Source organism: Suricata suricatta, chromosome 5 (assembly GCF_006229205.1).
Source record: "Suricata suricatta isolate VVHF042 chromosome 5, meerkat_22Aug2017_6uvM2_HiC, whole genome shotgun sequence".
NCBI lineage: Eukaryota > Metazoa > Chordata > Mammalia > Carnivora > Herpestidae > Suricata > Suricata suricatta.
Window position 1 is genome coordinate 1,722,439 of NC_043704.1, and position 20,814 is coordinate 1,743,252.

General features: G+C 61.0%; 1 protein-coding gene across 12 annotated transcripts in view; it reads right to left on the bottom strand.

Moving 5' to 3' along the window:
- The window catches only part of TRPM2 (transient receptor potential cation channel subfamily M member 2), a 54,052-nt gene that overhangs the window by 5,624 nt on the left and 27,614 nt on the right, over window positions 1–20,814 (bottom strand). For 7 of the 12 annotated variants that reach the window (XM_029938820.1, XM_029938821.1, XM_029938819.1 and 4 more), the window contains 18 exons: window positions 20,369–20,731; window positions 17,462–17,602; window positions 16,370–16,499; window positions 16,051–16,196; window positions 15,485–15,597; window positions 14,210–14,423; window positions 13,377–13,495; window positions 12,722–12,854; window positions 12,183–12,354; window positions 9,436–9,567; window positions 7,653–7,836; window positions 7,048–7,229; window positions 6,632–6,764; window positions 4,976–5,063; window positions 3,098–3,185; window positions 2,071–2,228; window positions 1,375–1,451; window positions 1,037–1,138 (listed from right to left, as the gene is read on the bottom strand). In XM_029938820.1, the coding sequence (XP_029794680.1) occupies window positions 1,037–1,138; window positions 1,375–1,451; window positions 2,071–2,228; window positions 3,098–3,185; window positions 4,976–5,063; window positions 6,632–6,764; window positions 7,048–7,229; window positions 7,653–7,836; window positions 9,436–9,567; window positions 12,183–12,354; window positions 12,722–12,854; window positions 13,377–13,495; window positions 14,210–14,423; window positions 15,485–15,597; window positions 16,051–16,196; window positions 16,370–16,499; window positions 17,462–17,602; window positions 20,369–20,731 (2,675 nt within the window). The remainder of the gene's footprint in view (window positions 1–1,036; window positions 1,139–1,374; window positions 1,452–2,070; window positions 2,229–3,097; window positions 3,186–4,975; window positions 5,064–6,631; window positions 6,765–7,047; window positions 7,230–7,652; window positions 7,837–9,435; window positions 9,568–12,182; window positions 12,355–12,721; window positions 12,855–13,376; window positions 13,496–14,209; window positions 14,424–15,484; window positions 15,598–16,050; window positions 16,197–16,369; window positions 16,500–17,461; window positions 17,603–20,368; window positions 20,732–20,814) is intronic. The other 5 variants (XM_029938818.1, XM_029938825.1, XM_029938824.1 and 2 more) reach the window with 5 other exon arrangements.

The following is a 20,814-nucleotide window of genomic DNA, read 5'->3' on the forward strand; positions in this document are numbered from 1 at the left end:
CCCCCCCCCCCCCCCCCCCCGCCACTAGCCTGGCTGGATCCGCCTCCCTGCGGACTATCCGCCTGGGGACAAGTCTTGTCCTTTAGGGCCTCCAGGGCCGGGGCAGGAGACCCAGGTCACCTTGGGGTTGGCGGGGAAAGAAAGAGGTCTCCTTGGGAGCAGAGGTCCAGCCCAGGTGCTAGCGTGGCCGTCCCAACCCCAGAGAGCGTGACCGGCCCATGCCACCACGCGCCCCGCGTCTGCGTCCCAAGGCCTCACGCGCGCAGGGGCAGGCCCTGCAGGTCCCTCTGCGGCGCTCCAGCCTGCTCTCTCCCACGGCCCCGCCTGCGTCTGCCTGGCTGCGGCCAGGGCCCCGCGCTCATGCCCACTGTCTCCCGCCTCCCCCTTCCCTGGCCTCTGGCTTCAGGCACAGACACCCACTCCTGTTCCAGAACATTCCCGAGAGGCCCCCACCCGCCCCTCTCTCAGGGGTCCATCAGTGGTCCCTCCCCTAGTTCTCATGGTGCCTTCCCCCTCCTCTGGCCCCTGGGCTGCGGCCCGGGGCAGAGGTGGCTCCTTTATCTCCAGGACCCCCTGCCGAAACAGAGGTGCCGGTCAAGTGACTGCTGGGCATGATGGTAGCGTCACTCGACATCTTTCCGTTGGAGGCACTCAGGGTACAGCAGGACACAGTGCCCATCGCCACAGGGAACAGACGCAGGAAACTCTGCCGTCCCCTGACGCCACCCCACTGGCCCCACGACTGCCTCTCTCAGGCTTGTTGTCAAAACCCGTGGAGTCTCGGAAAGTCACCAGGGGCCCTCGGGGACGAGGGCCATGGGCCCAGGGCCAGCGGGGAGGGTGCGCCTCCCAGATCCACACCAGCGTCCGGAGGCGTGAGACAGGCCTCACGTCAGTGCCTCCTCTTCTGTCTTTTGTCCACTTTTACCAGAAAGGTGGCTAGTTTGCCAGGACAGGGCGGCTGAGCCCAGAAGCAAGCCCCCGCAGGCACCCCACAAAGGCCAGTCTGACGCGGGATGGGGGGCGGCGCACTCACAGAGGGAGCCCGTCCTGCACTGCGTAGACCCCGTGGAAACTCCTCCGGTCTGTGGGTCCATCCACGGCATTGTAGCTGATCCCGGACGGAGGCTCACGGGCACTGAGGGCGAGCGGGGAGGCCGCGTCCCCGTAAGAGAGGGCGGTGACGGCACTGGGCCGTCAGAGAGCCCGTGTCCCCGGTAGGTGCCCCCAGCTAGGCACCTCCCCAGAGGGTCCTGGCCCTCGGGGACAACAGGGCAGCCTGTCCGGGCAGGAGGCAGGCTCTCGCCCTGACCCGAGCACGTTGTGGCCCGTCCCGCACCCTCCGTGCCCGGGGCCGAGGATGTGCACACTCACCTTCCCGCGGGGTCCACGAAGCCCTTGTCCTTCCTGTCGTCTGTGTAGAAGGGCGGCTGGTAGATGGGAAACTCCGTCTGCACGAAGACGGCGGTCCCCCCTCAGACTGGCCTGTGGCTGCGGCCCCCCAGCCAGGACGACCGACGGCCGCACCTCCTCCTCAAAGCGCTCACGGCCAAGGGTCCCCGAGACCGACCCCAACGTGCACACGGCAGGTCTGAGCCGGGGCAGGCTGCGGGGCGCGCCACACCCAGGGACCCAGCCGAGGGGGCTGGCGACGGCGCTGGTGGTCCCAGGGGGCCCCCAGGATGGGGCGGGGTCGAGGCTGGACTCCAGGGGGACTCCAGCTGGTGGAGACTGGGAGAAGGAATGGAGGCCACAGCCTAGAACGTTCTGGAAAGTCTAGAGGGAAAGCCCATGGGGGCGGGGAGGGCACGCAGCTGCTTGTCCTTCCTCTCCCTCCCTCCTTGATGCTGTCCCTCAGCTGCAGTCACAAAGGGGCAGCGACGGTCCCTGGGGACGCCAGGGTCTGGGATGACTGGAGGAAGCGGGGCTTCGGCTCCCTGTGTGGGTCAGTGGCCCCCTGGGTCCCCTGGGCTCCAATCACAGCTCCATTGCCTCTAGCTGTGAGCACCTGGTGACTCAGTTTCCCCCTCTGCCCAGCACACCCCACCTGGTGCCAGGACCTGCACTCACCTCCCAGGGCACCTTCTCGTTGGGCACCGGGAAGCGCGTGACGTGGGAGTCGGGGTACAGGAGGTGCCGGGCGTTCACGTGGTGGCTGTCGCCCACATCCTCCTCCTCCTGCCTGCCGTCCAGCTCGAGGTCCTGCCCCTCTGAGGCCTTCTGGGGGGCTGGGGACAGCCACAGGGAGCTGTGGGCAAGGCTGGGCCCCGGCTCAGGACAGGGACATTCTCGATGGTCCTTTCCCAGAACTGGGCCACCTCAGCCTCCCCGAGGCCAGACCGAACACCCGCGGCCCCAAAGCGGGGCTCCCCTCCACGGCCCTGGGGGGACTGAGATCTGGGGTTGGGCAGCGTCCCCCCAGCCAGCACCTGCCTCCCTGCAGGGGGCCCCAGAGCTCTCGGGAGTTAGCTGGACTCACGGCCCTTACAGGAGCCCGTCCAGTTAAGGGGGTGCATGTGTCCCTTTGGGGTCACCTCTGCCCCAGGACGGCCAGACTTGCCCATTCTTGGCCAGCTGCAAACTTAGAAACATGGACTTTGCCGAGGGGAGAGGGAGGGGAGAGGTGCCTGGGTAGGTCAGTTGGTTGAGCGTGTGACTTGGGCTCAGGTCACGATCTCACAGTTCATGGGATTGAGCCCCACATTAGACTCTGCACTGACAGTGCAGAACCTGCTTGGGATTCTCTCTCTCTGCCCTCCCCCTGCTCACCCTCTCTCTCCCTCAAAAATAAACATAAAACAGAAAATGACATATGGACCAAGGTTTCTGCACCCGGTATGGGTCTCCGGGGCCTCCTGTATAGCACAATGCAGGCCTCCTCTCGAGGCCCCACCAGGCCAGCCAGGGCTCCGCTGTACGGCCCCTGCGACCGTGGGGCAGGCTACCCTCCCCCAGGCCCTGGGGACCCAGGAGCAGCGCGTGGCCGACCCCCAGGCCCCGCCCGAGCCCCGCCCACTGCCTCTCCTCCCCACAGATCCCCAGACTCAAGAGAGCACAGGCCAGCAGGGCCCAGCGGCTGGCCAGGCCACCCACTCACCCGGGGCCGGGATGCCCTCCTCTGAGCCGAAGCCTCCGTCCCTCAGGGCCTTAATGACCCAGTGCAGCGCTCTGGACATCTGCGCCACCTGCAAGTCACGTCCCAAACTAGATTTGGTCCCTGCCTGCCCCGCACAGCACAGCCAGCTGTCTGTGGAACCAGCGAGGGCAGTGGGAAGGCTGCAGGGACCCCACCGGCACCTGAGCATGCCCCACTTCCCTCAGAGCCGGGGCGGCTGGTCACCAGCAGCACCCACCCGTGAGACCCAACGGCCACTGGGACGGGACATGGCAAGGCCGCTGGACCATCCTGAAGCCACGGGAAGAGGAGTGTGAGCAGCAGAAGGTGGTACCCGACCATCCACTAAGGCTTCCCGTGGCCCTCACTCCTCCCAGAGAAAAGAAACTTCTGGAGGCCAAACATATTCAGCTACAGGAGATGGTGGGAGCCGGGTGACCCCTGGGGCCAGGAGAACTGGGTCCAGCAGCAGCTGCACCCATTGGGGAGGCAGCAGCCAGGCAAGGACCCACAGGGGAGGAGGCAGTCCGGGCAGGGGCTGCGTGCAGGGGTCCCGGGGCGGGGGCGGGCTGACGGTGGGCACCCCGCCATCACAGGGGCCGAGGGGCTTGCCCCCACCTGACGCAGCAAAGCTGAGAAAGGACAAGACTCCAGTGACAGCATGGGGGCTCAGGTGTGGCCGGCTGGGAGGCTGCCGTGGGCAGCAGGGGCTCTCATAAGAAAGCCCCCAGCAAGAGGGGCACGGGGGGCAGGGACCCAACCTCCTCCCATCCACTCCCCTTATCCCGGAGGCCCGAGGCCTCCCTGACTGCCAGCCCTTGCATCGGCCTTGACTGCTGCACTTATTAAACCACATGTAACAGTGGACTTTTATGTCTGTGCCCCCAGACTGAGGGGGAGACAATGCCTGTTCGCTCTGACACTCCCCAGGCCAGCCCTGGATGCGGCACGGAGGAGGAGCACGGGAAACATGAGATGATGGATGGATGGATGGCCGGATGGATAAATAGATGGATGAATAAATGAATGAGTGAGTGGAGGGATGGAAAGAAGGAAGGAAAGATGGATGGATGGATAGATGAATACACGGATGAACGAATAAATGAGTGAACGGACGGACGGCTGGGTGAGCGGATGTGTGAACACCTGAGCCCAGCCGGCCTGCAAGGTGACAAGTCTCCGATGTGAGGCTGCTCAGGGCTGCGTGTCTCAGGCCCAGGGCGTGGAGCCCAGCGGGTGTGGCCTGACTGGTGGGGGGACCATCAGTGGGCATTGATGGGGGGCACGTGGGTGGAGGCTGTTCACGACTGCCTGCTGCCAATCGGTCGTGTCCGCCCCCCCCACCCCCCGCCCTGTAAAGTACAAGGTAAAGTGCAGAAGCATCAGAAACTTGACCCGAAGTTCCAACCATCTGGGCTGGGCTGGGACGTGCTGCTCCCCAGCCCAGTGCTCCGCACAGACGTCCGAACGCATCCTGCCGCCCCGTGACCCCCCCTCCCCGCCAGCAACCGCGGGCAGCCTGGGAAAGCAGCGCGGGCGTTTGGAATTCCCACAGCTTCTGGTCATGGGGTCCTGCGGCCGCGGTCACCTCGGAGGACAGCTCTGTGGAGGCCAGAGGAGGGGAGGGGGGCGGCCCCCTCGGAGCAGCCCGCGGTGCACACACCTCTAAGTGCAGGGAAGTGGGGCTCAGTGGGGGAGTGTTCTGGAGGACCGGTGGGAAAAACGGTCCCAACATTACCCAGCAGCTCCCTCTCCTGGCCATTTCCCAACATGCTCTTTCTGGAAGCCCTGCACCACAGGCTGGTGTCCCGGCCGGGCAGATCCAAGGCCCAGAAATGGCGGCGCGGGCCTGGAACCCACCTGCTCCTCCAGGGAGGCCAGTCTCTGCCCCGTGGAGCCTGACCGCTTCAGACTCTCCATTTCCAGCAGGTCCACCACGGTGCTGATCCTGAAAGAACACCCAGCTGAGCCGGCTCTGGGGGCCTGGGATGTCAAGGGCACACACACCGGTCTGCAGGTGCAGGCCCCGCCTGACCCCTTAGGTTCAGGCAGCCTCCCCTGAAAGTACTGATAACACGCTTCTGTACAGAATGGACGCTGCCTGCGGCCCCGAAGGGGCAGATCTTTCAGCAAGCGGACGCCCTGGCTCACGGGGCCACGCCGCCAGCCCGCGGCAGCGCCGCTGGGTGAGACGCAGGCATGAACAGTCCTCACCTTGATTTGCCCACGGCCGTGAGACAGCCAAGTGCAAAGTTCAAAGCTGCTTCTGGGCACCGCTGGGTTCGGGGGAGGGGCAGTGCCGCTGTTTGGGGAACGTTTGTTTGGGTTTGTCTTATTTTGCTGCCACATGGGGCTTTACCCAACTTTGGCTGCCAGGTGCCAAGTGCACGGGCAAAGGATTCCACGGCTGCGCCCGCCCAGACTCTCCAGCCTGGTTGTGCCCAGGGTTTCCCACGTCTCCACTCAAGGGCCACCTGCAAACATCGCTCTTAGTAATAAAGTCAGCAGTCGCTTCAGTGACCAGTGAGTGCTGGGCTGGGCCCGGGACCCACTTTGAATGGTTGTCTAGGGAAAGGGGAGAAACGTGTTTCCAGGAGGGCCTAGGAATTCACTTTCCCGTCACCACGTGCTCCTTACACCCACAAAAGCCACGGAACCGCTTTCTGCCGGGCTCTGCAGCCAGTCTACAGATGTGCTGTGTGGTAACTGGAGAGAAGGTGACAGAGTGGCTTTGGACCCTGTGACTCAGTCCCTGTGATGAGCTAGTCGAGACCCCACCGCATCACCGACAAACTCCCACCCCCCTTTGTAGGCGGATGTGGGGGTGGGCTCGGCTCGGCCACAGGGCGTGGGGCGTGCATGCCATGCTGCCTCCCAGGGCCTCGGGCTCCTCGCCGGCCCAGGGGAGCAGGTGGCTAGTGCCAGGCAGCATGACCCCCTGCATCTCCAGCCGGGACGCACACCTGCTCTCCCTGTGCCCGCCCTCCCAAGCATTCTGCAAGCAGTACCAGGCGATGGCTGCCATCACCAGCCCCGGTCAGTGGATGAGCCCAGAGACACCAGCATGGCAGGTGCACAGCTCTGAGGAGAGGGTGCTTGCTGCTGCAGGGAGTGCACCGCTGGCTGCTCCCCGAGGCTGCAGGGCGTCCCTCTCCCTGCACGGCCCACGGGACTGCCCCAGGGCCAGGACCTGCCATAGCTACACGGCCCATGGCCCTTCCTCTCCTGACCCACGGAGAGACCCACGGACAGCAGGACCAAGTCCCCGAGCGCCTGCCTCCTAAGTAGACCAGAGGTCAGCCCTGCCGGATGTGTGATGTGCGGGTGCAGCCTTCACCCTCATCCCCACCCCGCGGGGTCCAGCCTTCCCAAGAGGGGGAGCCATGGGTCAGCTGGAGGACACAGGATCTCTGCTGCAAGGAGCAGTACCCAGGCCCCCCCAAGGTGGGCTATGTCCCCGTTGCGACCTCGGACCGTGGGGGTTCGCGCCCCGTGGACTGGCCCGGCCTCCCGTACTTATTGCCAATATCTTGAATCTTCTGCTCAGGCCGCTGCTTCTGCTGGTACTGCTGGTTCTGCAGGTAGCTCTCTTTCAGGTAGATCTCCCAGGACAGGAGCGCGGCCTCCTCGTTCTTCTCCAGCTTGTTCTCTGCGGGCGCAGGGGGCGAGCGGACGGGCTGAACGCCGCGCGGGGGGGGGGGGGGGGGGGGGGGGGGGGGGGGGGGGGGGGGGGGGGGACACGGGACGTCCGGACGGGGAGGGGCCCCGAGGGGGAGGAAGGGCGGGAGGACCCCACCCCACGCCCGCCCAAGGGTCTGCACCCCTGCTGAGCCTCCAGCGTTCTAGAAGGAGCCGCCAAGCTCGCCCACCGGCCCCCGACTGCGCCCAAGACAGCGGAGCACGCGCCCCGGGGACGGCGCAGGCGGCCTTACTGAGCTGCTTGCGCCTCCTGGCGGGTATCTTCAGGACCACCCTCTTGATGAAGAGATGCAGGTGGCTGAGGACGATGAAGGGGGGCGGCGCGGGGGGCCTGCCCTGGTACTCCTCTATCAGGTCGTGGCGCTGGAACTTCCAGATCTGGTCCGTGTGCTCCTGGACCTGCTGGAACGTGTAGCTGAGGGGGAAGGTGGGGGGGAGGAGTGTGCGGGTTACTGGAGACCCGGCGGGCTCTGCGAGAAGGACCCCCCGCTGCGCTGTCCCGGGCCCAGAAGGACCCGCCCACCACGCTTCCCGAGGAAGAGAAGGCCTCGCCCACCGCGCTGTCCAGGGTGCGGGAAGGCCCCGCCCACCGCGCTGTCGGGGGGGGCGGGGGGGGCGGGCCAGAAGGCCCCGCCCACCGCGCTGTCCAGGGGCCAGAAGGCCCCGCCCACCGCGCTGTCCCACGACGAGGACCTACCACCGCGCTGTCTCAGGGACGGGAAGGCCCCGCCCACCGCGCTGTCTGGGGGACCAGAAGGCCCCGCCCACAGCGCTCTCCAGGGGGGAGAAGGACACGCCCACCGCGCTGTACCGGAAAGAGAAGGACCTGGGGCCTCACTTGAACATGGCGATGAGGAGGTTCAGCAGCAGGATGTTGGTGAACAGCAGGTACAGGCAGAGCAGGATGACCGTCAGCCACTCGGGGAAGGCAGGCTCCTGCCGGACGGCGTCGCTCTCGGGGCACTTAGGCTTGTAGGGGTCTGTGCCGTTGGGGCTGCACTGGTCTAGGCTGAAGTTCACACCTGGGGGCGGGGCGCACAGGGAACAAAGACAGCCACACGGAGTCACCAGAGTCCCTCGGGCAATGGGCATCCCCGAAGCCTGGACACCCGCACAACTGGGTGACCATAGCTGTCAGCTCGGGCCCAGAGAGAGGCGTCTGTTTACCCAGCGTCCTCCGCGGGGCCGAGGGAAGTGGGAAGCCAGACCTGCAGTCCCGCCCCGGGGCACATACACCTGCCCAGCACCCAGCCATCCCCTCCAGGCCACGTCCTGAGCCCCAGGGCAGGGGCAGGGGCAGGGTCCGCACCAGGAAGGAGGGGGTCCTGTCACCACTAAAACACAGCTCCCAACGACGGGGAGCCCAGTGCCATGGACAGAATTCAAGCGGAGAAAATGAATAACCCTCATGAAAAGAAGGGAGGCAGGAGAAGGAACACTGTTGCACAGGTAACATACCCATGCGCGACAGGGGATTACAGACTGAAATGAAGTCCCACGTTTGTAGAAAAGCGAAGGGTATATAAAACAATAAAACATTTGTCCTGCTTGGCTGGTCAGTTGAACATCTGATTTTGGCTCAGGTCATGATCTCACCGTTCGTGAGTTTGAGCCCCAAGTCGGGCTCTGTGCTAACAGCTCAGAGCCTGGAGCTGCTTCTGATTCTGTGTCTCCCTCTCTTTCTGCCCTTCCTCTGCTCGTGTTCTTTCTCTCTCTCTCAAAAATAAATAAAAACATTAAAAATTTTTTAAAAAAGAAGAGCTCAAATCAATAATATAACCTACCACTTTCTGAGAGAGAGAGAGAGAGTTCAAGCAGGGGAGGGGCAGAGAGAGAGACGGGGAGAGAGAATTCCAAGCAGGCTCTACTCTATCAGCATGGAGCCCAACACGGGGCTTGAAGTCATGAATTGTGAGATCATGATCTGAGCCAAAATCAACAGTTGGCCACTTAACTGACTCAGCCACCCAGGTGCTCCAGCAACATAACCTTCCACTTTAGCAAACTAAAAAAAAAGAAAAGCAGACTGAACCCAGAGCAAGCAGAAGCAAGCAGAAAGGAATAATAAAGATCAGAATGCAACTAAGTGAAATGGAGAATACAAAAGAAATAAAGAAAATCAACTAAAACCAAAATCTGGTTCTTGGAAAAGACCAACCAAATTACAGCCTCTTACCTAGACTGATGGGGGGTGGGGGGGAGGTTCAAATTGCTAAAGTTATAAACAAAAGAGAGAACATCACCACCAACCCTACAGAAATAAAACGAACTGTAAAGAAATACTACAAAATTGTGTGCCAACAAAGTAGGTGGTGTCTAAAGAAGGACAAAAATCCCAGAAAGAGGCACCACGGGGGACTGAGAAGAAACAGGAAATCCAGACAGATCTGTAACAAGCAAAGAGACAGACGTCCTAATTTTAAAACTTCACACGAGGAAAAATCCAGACCCAGGTGGCTTCACTCGTGAATTGTGCTGAATGTTTGAAGAATGAAAACCAATCCCTCACAAAGTTTTCCAAAATAGTAAGAGGAAGGAACACTGCTAACTCATGCTAGGAGGCTGGTGTCACCCTGACACCAAAGCCAGATAAAAGCGTTACAAGAAACCAAACTACAGACCAATGCCCTGCATGAACACAGGTGCACAACCTCCCACAGCACACGGGCAGACCGAATCCGGCATCACGTCAAGAGCATCACACTCCGTGACCGAGCGAGGTCCGTCCAGGGCGTACAGACCCGGCTGCACATCTGAAACACAGTTAACGCAACACACCACGTTAATAGCATAAAGTACAAAAACTCAGGCGGACATTTCAACAGATGCAGGAAAAGCAGTCGAGAGAACTGTGCACACTTTTATAATGAAAACACTCAAGACATTAGGGACGGAAAGGGGCCTCGTCACCCTGAGGAAGGATGCTTACAAATAAGCAAACATTGCACTTAATAGCAAGACTGACAGCTTCCCCCTCTAAGATCAGGTGCCACAAGAGGCGTTTGTTCTGGATACTTCTATTCAATGTTGTACCAGAGGTTCTAGCCAGGATAATAAAGCAAGAATGAGAAATAAAAGGCATCAGATGAAAAGAACAAGTGAAAATATCTCTATTTGCAGAAGACATGATCTCCTCTACAGCAAATTCCAGGGAATCCACTAAAAACTGGTACAGCTGTAAAGAACCTCAGCAAGATCCACATGCAAATGCAGCGTGTTTCTTTTAATTTTTTAAATGTTTATTTATTTTTGAGAGAGAGAGCGAGCGTGCACGCATGCATGCAAGTGGGGGAGGGGCAGAGAGAGAGGGAGACACAGAATCAGAAGCAGCTCCAGGCTCTGAGCTGTCAGCACAGAGCCCAACGTGGGGCTTGAACCCATGAACTGTGAGATCATGACCCGAGCTGAAGTCGGCTTGGTGACCGTGAGCCACCCAGGCGCCCCGTGGACAGCGTATTTCTATACATTAGCAGCAAACAATTCAAAAATGAAATGACTAAAACAATTCTCTTTACAACAACATGGAAAACAATAAAACACTTCAGGATAAACTTAGACAAAGCAATGTAACTTACTCATGGAAAATTACACAATTTTGTTGAAGGAAATTAAAGATCTAAAGAAGCAGAAAGGCATCCCCTATTCACCATCAAAATCCTAGATGCTTTTTGGAGAAACTGAGAAGCTGATTCAAAAAGTCATGTGGACCCAAGGGACCCGGAGCCCAAAGCAATCTTGAAAAAAAAGAGCAAAGTTGAAGACCTGACGTGTCCTTATTGTAAAACTTACCAGGAAGTGACACTCACCAGGCTGGGTGGCGTCAGCACAATAGCAGACACACAGATCAATGGAACAGAACTGATGGCCTGTCGATAAGCCCTTTCATTAATGGTCAATTGGTTTTTGACTCGGGGCCAAGACAATTCAATGGGGATTTCAACAAACGGGGTATTTGCATGCAGAAGGATGACCCCTACCTCACACTGTCTACAAAATTAACTTAAATAGCTCAAAGGCCAAAAATAAGAACCAGAGGTCTAACTTCTAGAATAACAACAAAGACATAAATGGTCATGATGTCGGTCAGGCAGCGGGCTCTGATATAAGACAGCAGCAGCACCAGTGACCAGAGCGACTGCTGAGGTGGACTTCACCAAGATTAAAAACTCTGCGGCTTCAAAGGACACCGCCTAGAAAGGGACAAGCTGGCCTCCAGACTGGCGGAATATATTTGCAAATCAGAAATAGAAGGGACTGTGTCCATATAACTCAGGAAGAAAGAAAAATAACCCAATAACACGGGCCAATGACAGGAGCAGACATTTCTCCAAAGACGACATCCGATCGGCTCAGGGAAATGAGATGCATCTCATGCCCATGGGGATGGCCCGAGCAAGAAAAGGCAATGACAAGCCAGTGTGAATGTGGGAACCGGAGCGCTGGGCCCTCGTCCGCATTGTTGGCAGTGGGGACGTGGGAAGCCACGCAGCTGCTGTTGAAAACTGCCATTTCTCAAAGAGTTAGAGACAGACTTAGCACACAGCCCGGCAGGTGCACAGTCCGCTCCCAGACCTCCGTCCAAGCCGGATGGAAACATGCGTCCACACCGCCCAGACCATCCACACCGGCGCGATCCGGAACAGTTATAACTGTTATAACGTTCTGAGCCATGTTATTCGTAACGGCCCAAAGGTAGAAACAGCTCAGAAGTTCACCGGCTTACAAGTAGGGCCTGTCCGTGCATGGAGGGTTGTTTAACCGTAAAGAGGGATTAAATGCTGACACGGCTACAATGCGGCTGTGTCTGGGAATATCACGCTAAGAGCAAGCAAGACACGAAGGCCACATGTTACGCTATCCGATTCACGAGAAACGTCCAGCGGATGGCACAGAGGGAACGTCGATCACAGGTCGCCGACACGGGAGTGACTGCTAAGGGGCGTGGGCGTCTCTGGTGGGGGATGCCAACGTTCTAAAATTCGATTCCGTGAGTACCGACAAAACGACCGAAGCTCAGCCTCACACAGGTGAGCTGTTCATAGTATGAGTTACATCTCGACGATGCTGCCGGAGAGCAAACACTCAGTGTACGGAACGGACTCTCTCCGTCTAGAGGAGGAGGAGGAGGGGCAGGGTGGCATGGGGTGTGCGGGAGGGGTGTCCGAGCCCCAGGCGGCACCCTCGGCCCACCCCAGATCTCAGCCCGGGCTTCCAGGTACAGCTCAGACTCCCTGCCACCCCGCCGAAGCCACCCATCCCCCCACGACTAAGCATCATACGCACCTGTCTCCTGCCCCCCGCCCCTCCCCCAGCCTCCTGTGAGCCTTCCAGGCACCCCTGCTGGAGCCGTCAGGGCCCCGCGTCCTACCGTCGATGAAGGCCGGCATCTGGCCGAAGATGGTGAGGTACGACTGGTAGACCACCCCGCGGAAGATCCAGTCCACGCGGCGCTCGTTGTGGATGAGGATGGCCTGCTTGGCCACCCCGAAGGACACCACCCACACCGCCAGCAGGAAGAGGAAGAAGAAGACGTCCTTCATCTGCAGAGACGGGGCGGCACCGCTGCGGCCACGCGCGGGCACCCACACAGGCTGCCGCCCCCCACGGCCAGGCTGCGTGCTTTGTGGTGGCGGGAGGAGCCGCGGTCACCCTAGGCAGGGACACTTGGGGCCACAGCCCTGGCCTGGCCCCCACATCCTAATGGGGTGCTGGGTGTGACTGTGACCCACAGAGGGAGTGACAGAAGGGAGTGACAGGGCTGTAACAGAGATCAGGAATGAGCTGTGGAGATTAGGGGAGGCTGCCCGGACGAGGTGGCATACAGGCAAAGACCTGAGACGGGCATGCTGGGGTTGGGAGCTGGAGCGCCTGGCTGGCAACTGGCACCCGGACCCCTCATCCCCTTACCATCCGCTTCACGATGATGATCTTGGGCCCCAGCGTCTTGCTGATGGTGAAGATGTGCATCAGGCGGAGGCAGAACATGATGAAGTCCAGGGAGAGGATGATGCGTCCGGGGTACAGCAGCCCTGGTATCAGCCTGGCTCCGAGGCAGAGTCAGGGACCCTGAGCTCACAGCTCCCGGAGCCCGCCCCGGCTGCCTGTGCACCTGCCCGAGCCCACGTGTGGTCTGGAGGCCCCCGGGGCCTCAAAGTACTAAAAACAGGGTGTGAGCTCATGGGGCAGAGCCTCCAGGGAGGGGCTAACCAGAAAGGTCCGGAAGCCGAGCCTGGGTAGGGGAGGCAGGCCGTGCGGGCCTCTGGGGAAGCAGTGTGGCGGGGCTGGTCCCTCCTGCCTCATGGAGAAGGACACTGCGGCAGGGACGCATGTGGCCCTGATGGGCAGCCGAGTGGCCCGGGGCCCGGCAGCAGAGGGAACTGTCGGGCTGCAGGTGCTCAGCCCTCCGAGGGGGCGGAGACTCTGGCACCTTCCTCTTTGCTCCTCCCACAGTCCCGGGACAGATTCTGCGCACCCGTGAGACGGCAGACACGTTCAGAGGGGACGCGAGCCCTCGGGGCTGCAGCCGCCGCCGGAAAGGCACAGAGGGTGCCGGGCGGCTCACCTGCAGGTCAGTCCTGCGATGAAGAGCAAGATGGCGCCGACGTCCAGTTTATTCCAGAAGTCGCTGAAGTACAGGAGCGCCATCTTCATCAGCCCAAACTCGTCAGGGTCAGAGAAGAGCTGCGGGAAGGCAAGGGGTTGGGGCCCGGCTGCCGTCACCGTCCTCACCCCCAGCAGCGAGCCAGCCAGGGAGGGACGGATTCCCGCCGTCCCTGGGTCCCCCGGGGGGAGGAGCAGTGGGAGAGGAGCCCAGGCAGAGGTGTCGCCAGCGGGCCCTGAGCCCGCCCTCCGACCCACCGCAGCCCTGCTCAGTCCGCAGGTGCCTGAGGCTGGGACAGCCCCCGGCTGTCTGTGTGAGCCAGCTTCCCACGGACCTGTCCGCCTGCTCCGCAGCGGGCCCCCGGGGAGCAGGACCGCGGCAGCCCGTCTCTGGCAGCTGGGGTGTGGGGCACACGGCCCCCCGCGGGAGGAGGGCACAGGCGCCCTCCGCTCTGGGGCCGCCGCCGTGGAGGCTGGGGCTTTGCCCCCTGGGAGTGGGTCTGGCTTCAGGAGGCCGCGCAGCCCAGAGGAGAGGCTCCTGCACCTGCCTCCTGGGGACTCTGATGCCACCCTGGACCCTGACAGGGTGTCTAGGTGCCCGGTTCGCCCGCCATGGGCCTACAAGAGAAAGTGGCCCAGTGCGGCGGGTTACAGTCCCGGCGCCCCCTGGTGGCGGTCAGGACCAGTGGACGGGCTGCGTGGGCGGGGGGGGGGGGGGGGGGGGGGGGGGGGGGGGGGGGGGGGGGGGGGGGGGGGGGGGGGGGGGAGAGCAGGGAAGGGGCCGGGCGGGCGCACCTGGCGCAGCTCCTCGCACACCAGGGAGAAGAGCCAGAGGTAGATGAGGCACTCGCACCACGAGGGTGTGGGCTGGAAGTCCACCATGAGCACGTAGGCGAACACGCACAGGAAGGCGAAGTAGGACAGGATGTTGAGGTGGAAGATGACCACGGGTGCGTTGAAAAAGGCTCGGACCCGGAGCAGGCCCCGCCCCGCCCGCAGCCTCCTCTCCCTGCAGGGCAGACGCGGGAGGGAGGGGGTGGCGAGGCTGGGAGGGGCCTGGGAGCCCGAAGGACCTCTGCCTCCCCTGAGGAGCAGGGCCAGCGTGCCCGAGTGGGCATGTCACTCCAGGGACGGGAGCCCTGGGCACAGGGTGCACCCATGCAGCCCACGGACGCCCCTCACACAGCCACACAGGGGGCCCCACCGCACGGCCCTGCACAAGGGAGGGCCCCGGAAGGCACTTTAGGTCTGGTTCTGCCCAGACTGAAACGAAATAGTTGGCCACAGCGGGGGATCAGGGCAGGGGGTGCCCGGCAGGGTGGGTGCCCAGGGAAGGATGGGTGCTCAGGGCAGGGTGGGTGCCCAGGGCAGGGTGGGTGCCCAGGGAAGGATGGGTGCCCAGCAGGGTGGGTGCCCAGGGCAGGGTGAGTTCCCAGGGCAGGATGGGTGTTCAGGGCAGGGCGGTGCCCAGGGCAGGATGGGTGTTCAGGGCAGGGGGTGCCCGGCAGGGGGTGCTCAGGGCAGGGGGGTGCCCAGGGCAGGATGGGTGCTCAGGGCAGGGGGTGCCCAGGGCAGGATGGGTGCCCGGCAGGGTGGGTGCCCAGGGCAGGATGGGTGTTCAGGGCAGGGGGTGCCCAGCAGGGGGTGCTCAGGGCAGGGGGGTGCCCAGGGCAGGATGGGTGCTCAGGGCAGGGCGGTGCCCAGGGCAGGGGGGTGCCTGGCAGGGTGGGTACCCAAGGCTAGATGGGTGCTCTGGGCCAATGGGTGCTCAGGGCAGGGGGGTGCCCAGGGCAGGGCGGGTGTTCAGGGCAGAGCAGGTGCCCAGGGAAGGGTGGGGGGCCAGGGCATGGTGGGGGCTCAGCCCATGATGGGTGCTTGGGCATAGCAGGTGTTCAGCACACAGGGGGCCCCCTCCTCCTGCCTCCTGCCTTCATGCCTCTCTACCACTGTAGGACCTGGTGGCAGCCACCAGGACAGATGTGACCTGCTCCCAGCAAGCACATTGGGGAAGGAAGGTCTGAGGCCCTGCACCGTGCCCCCCCCCCCCCAGCCCAGCGGCCAGGCCGGCACCTGAAGGAGATGAGGCCAGTATAGAGCAGTGGGAAGGCCAGCATGCACAGGATCACCCGCCAGAGCCTGTTGTCCACGCAGAGCTGGCCCCACCACACCTTGGTTAGAAAGGCCTGTGGACAGAGGAGGCAGTGTCAGGTCACTGGGCACCCCTGTGCCCCACCCCTGAGGGTGAACGATATGTCTGCTTGGCGCAAAGTGCCCGCATGACCCCTCACACAGCCCCCAGCCACACAGCGAGGTGGGCAGCACGGGACAGGCCCCGTCATCTGCCGGCTGAGGAAGAGACTCCGGGCGGGCCGGGCCGGGCCGGGCCAGCCTTGGGCCGGGGCCACCTGGTAGGGGACCCCCACCCGCTCTCGCTTAGCACCTGTTTCCCGACCTGCAAAGGGAGTGGAGAGGGTGTGTCGGGCCCGAAGCACACGACCAAGGGCCAGGCCCTGTCCCCAGGTCCCCGAGGAGCCCCGCGGCACAGGGACCAGCGTGCCTCTGTGTAAGCCGGAGGCTGCGGTCGCACCGGCAGCACCACGGACAGCTCCTCCTGAAAGCAGGGCTGAAGAGGTCACCTGGACGCCTCCGTGAGACACGAACTTCATGTCCTTGGCCTCCAGGGCCAGCTGCAGGCAGGTGGTCTTCCCCCAGGCCTCCGACACACGGGTGAGCAGCTTCTGAGCTCGGTCCTCGTCCTTCCGGTAGCACTCGGTGAATACCCCTGGGACAGGGAAGACCGTGTCATGGCAGCAGGGTCCCAGTCCCTGACTCCGGGGGACAGCACCAGGAAGCAGCCCCACAGATGACACGGCCTAGGCAGGACCAGGGACTAGGACCCTGGGGTGGCAGGTGACGAGGGGCGCCGTGGCCCACGGCCGCCACCTGTGAACTCACCGATGGCTCTGTGTTCGTACTCGTCAGCCAGCGCCAGCATCTCCTCCGAGCTGTCCGTGTCCTCTTCCTCCTTAGACAGCTCCTTCAGGATCTTGCTGCAGGCCAAGGCCGCGGCAATGCAGTCCTGGCTCTGGGCACCACGGAGGCCACAGTCAGAGCGTGGGGGTCCAGCCCGGGAAGCCCACACGCACTGCCCGGGGTGGGGAGAACAGAGGCCCCATGACACATGGGGCCACTAGGTGGTTACTTGTGCTTCTGTATCAGTGGGGTCCCCTCATATCTGGCGGTGAGCCTCAGCTGGTGGCCCGGGCTCCCACACTGGCCAGTGGCAGCGGCCTGCCCGCCCACCCGGACCACAGACCTGACACACGCATGAGTCGCAGCACTCCCTGGGCAGCTGGTCAACCCCAGGCAAGGGGCTGAAGGGGTCCAGGTTCATGCAAGACCCCTCCAGCCTCTGGGCGCCCTCCCCCAGGGGCACTGCCAGTCCCAGGCACCAGGGATGCTAGGACAAACTCAAGGGAAGCTCCCCAAGTACTGCATGGTCGAAGGCTGCCCCTGGGCCCAGTGGTGAGGGGGCTGCTGACTGATGTTCCCGTGGTGGGGGGGGGGCGGCGAATGGGGCTCAGGGCAGGCGCATCAGGGACTCTCTCCCATCTAAGTACCAGACTGTCTCTGGTGCGCCCCCTGGTGGTCAGTGGGAAGATGTGCGGCCCCTGCAGGGATGTAACTTGCCTACAGAGTCTAGTGAACAGGGTGGCCACCCACGAGGCCGACCCACGGGAACCCACCTGCGTGGGCCACGGAGGGCGGCTCCCCCCGGCTGCGCGTGCCTGCTGAGCTCGGCCCCAGGACAGAACAGCAGGAGGCAGCACACAGTTTTAAAATTCCTTCCTTTCTGAGCCAAATTCTCTGCTCTCCAACACTGGGCACCCTGGGTCCCTTCTGGGGTCACGATGCCCACTGCCTCCCTCCAGGGCCACATGCTCCTCCACCTGCTGTCGGCACTGGGCTTTCTGACCACACCGCCTGGCTGGAGCCCCGTCACTGGTCCACGCGTAGCCGTGTGCGCTGAGAAACGGGCCTGGTTACCTGTGCCCAGATGATCTCTGCCAGCTCCCGACGGTTCTGGACGACGGCCCAGATGAGAAGATCGCGGACGGGGTCCATGGTGAAGGCCACGTGGCCTGGCGAACGCTTGTAGAGGGACCGGAGACGCACTCCCTGCACCTGCTGAGCAGTGGACATTGAGAGCCCCGCCTAGGTCCCCACTCGCCTCAGTGTCCCTGGGTGTGCCTGTTGAGCGTGCAGGTCCTGAGCCCCGCTCCACAGCTTTCCAGACCACTGTCCCTGGAGGGCGAGCCCCGCCACCTGCACCTTCAAAGACACGTCAGGTCAACCTCACGCACACGGGAGTTAGAAGCCTCACTGTGGAGACACGGAAACACCCAGGAAGGAACACCCAGCAAACTCCTGAACCAACAATCGTAGCCTCTTGTCACACACCCGGCACCTCTAGCCTCCTCCGTCTGATCTGGGGGCATCACAGCCCTTTTCTGTTAAGTAAACTTCCAACACAGAGTCTGTTACAGTTTCGAGGCACTGAGCTCCTCAGGGGAACCTAGAGTGTCTCCTGCAGAGAAGACCAACAAGGGATTGGTGCCGAACAGACAGGGTTACCGGGGGCGGGAGGGCACCTTGCCCCCAGACACACTCAGTTTACACAGCTACGTGGAATCCAGCTCCCTGGCTGATCAGTAAGTAAGCACCTACTCAGAGGGCCTGGAGATAATTACCAGAGGTGAGAACAACTTCCCACATCAAACACAAAATTCCACTTTCTGCGATTTTAGAAATTTCCTAAAGGTTTGTCTTTATATTTAAGAAAAGTTAATTGATAAACTAAGTAAGTTACAGACACAGTTAACTGTAAGCTTCCACTTTAGACCTTCTTAAAGGGTATCTCAAACACACTGGAATCAAGTGCACAACTGTGAATAAACAAAACCAAGCCACAGCTGCGTCTTTGTCAAGGTCAGGCATGGCTTACCCAGAACAACGGATGAATTTGAAAACCTGAAGGAAGTGGATAGTTTTCCAGCAAAACAAAATACCCAAATCTGATCTTAGAACACATAGAAAAGCTCAACAGATAAATTATCAGAAACGAAACTGAGAAAATCTCAGAGCTACTACCCAAAAGGCACTGGGCCCCGAAGGACTCACAGGAGAGCCTGCTGAGCTTCTGAGAACTGAATTCCAGCCCCTGGAACTCTGGAGCGAAGAAATAAGGAAGGTTTCCCAGTGGTTTTCACGAGGGCAACATAAAGCTGATACCAGAACCTGACAAAGACAGCCCCAAAATAAAACCACCACCAAAGCCTCATTCTGAAGCAAAAACCGTGAAAATATCGGCAACATAATGCAGCATCATACTAAACACATTACATTGCAGTCAAGTTGAGACCAAAACAAGCATAAACATGTTTTGCTATCGGAACACCTGGGGGCTCAGTCAGTTAAGAGTCCGACTTCGGCTCAGGTCAGGATCTCACGGTTCGTGGGTTTGAGCCCCGCATGGGGCTCTCTGCTGACAGCTCAGAGCCTGGAGCTGCTTCAGATTCTGTGTCTCCCTCCCTCTCTCTCTGCCCTCCCCCACTCATGCTTTGTCTTTCAGAAAAATAAATGTTAAAAAAATAAATATTTTGCCCTCACAAATTCAAGTCAAATTCTTAAGTCAAAGATGAGCAGTGTAAATTCTCAAAAGGCTACGGATGAAACCCTGCACTTGGGCTTCATTTGTAAAAGCTTAAATGACGGGGCACCTGGTGGCTCAGTGGGTTAAGCGTCCAACTTCAGCTCAGGTCATGATCTCACAGTTCATGAGTTGGAGACCCACATCAGGATCTGTCTCTTCAGATCCTCTGTCCCCCACCCCGACCCTCCCCTGCTCATGCTCTGTCTCTCTCAAAAATAAACATTTTTTTTAAAAACGCTTAAAGAACCAGGAGAAGGACACTCGCGAACATAAATTCAGAAGCCAGTCTCACACTTAACACTGAGATGCGACAGGATTCCCGTCAAACACAGATGGAGACCAGAAAACAAGCCCTCCCCTGCCTGTGCGGCAGTGCACATGCCGGGCACCTCACAGAGACGCGGCGGGATCTTGCTGACCTGACCCTGTGAAAAGCCAGTTTCCCATGGTGGCCAGGTCTGGGGGCACAAGGCATGAGGGAGGCCATTTTCCCTGCATAACCATTTGAACCCTCTGAAATTTTTAGAAAGGGAGAATAACGGATGAAATGTGTTCCCAAAGTGCATACATTGAAACTCTGACCCCACAAGTGACTGTGTTTGGAGACCGGGCCTCTGTGGAGGGGATTAAGGTTGAATGAGGCCAGAGGTTGTGGCCCTGATCTGTCGGGACCCGTGGCCCCGTAGGAAGAGGAAGGGCACTGTTGCTCTACTTCTCTTCACACACTAAGCAAAGACCACGTGAGGACGCAGCAAGAAGGTGGCCGTCCTCAGGCCTGGAAGAGAGGCCCCCTGGAAACCAGCCCTGTGACGCCTTGAGCCCAGACCTCAGCCTCCAGACTGTGAGGGACTCAGGGCCTGTAACTTAAGCTGGTCCACGGTATTTTGTTACGGGGGCCCTGGCGGGCTGAGGCAGGGAGCGCATTTCTTTCCCAATAAAAATATAAGACAGTTTCTTTCAAGAAGAAGAAGAAGAAGAAGAAGAAGAAGAAGAAGAAGAAGAAGAAGAAGAAGCAGCAGCAGCAGCAGCAGCAGCAGCAGCAGCCCTAACTCCTAAATACTGAGAACAAACTGAGGATGGATGGGGTGGGGGAGGGGGAGAGCGGGCGGCGGGCACGGGGAGGCACTTGTTGGGATGAGCACTGGGCGTTGTATGGAAACCAACTTGGCAATAAACTCTATTAAAGAAAAGCAGCTCTGAGGACACGTCACCGGCGCGGGGGCCACGTCACCAGCACGCACGTGGAGCTTGACGTTGGGCACGGGGAGCAGGAGCCGCGGCCGGTCGCCGGTCCGGGGCCGGGGGTACAGCGGCTGCGTGAAGTCCCCCAGGAGCTCGCGGAGCACCTGGGCCACGTGGTGCATCTGCAGGCAGGGCGCGGGGGGCGTGGGGGGCGTGGGGGCCGGGCGCCCCGGCTCCTCGGCCAGCACCTGCTGGAGCTTGCTGTGGAACAGGCAGCAGGGGTCCAGGTTCCGGTACAGGTGGAGCAGGGTGTCCCACGTGACGAACTCCTGCAGCCGCACCCCGTTCTCCAGGAAGAGCTTCACGAACTCAGGCTTGTTGGAGATGAGGGCGGCCACCATCACGGGGTGCAGCTCTGAAGCCTGGGAGAGAGCGCCGGGGGGGGGGGGCAGGCCTCGCACACCCCGGCCGACACGCCGCCGGATGCGGGCACGGCGAGGGTGGG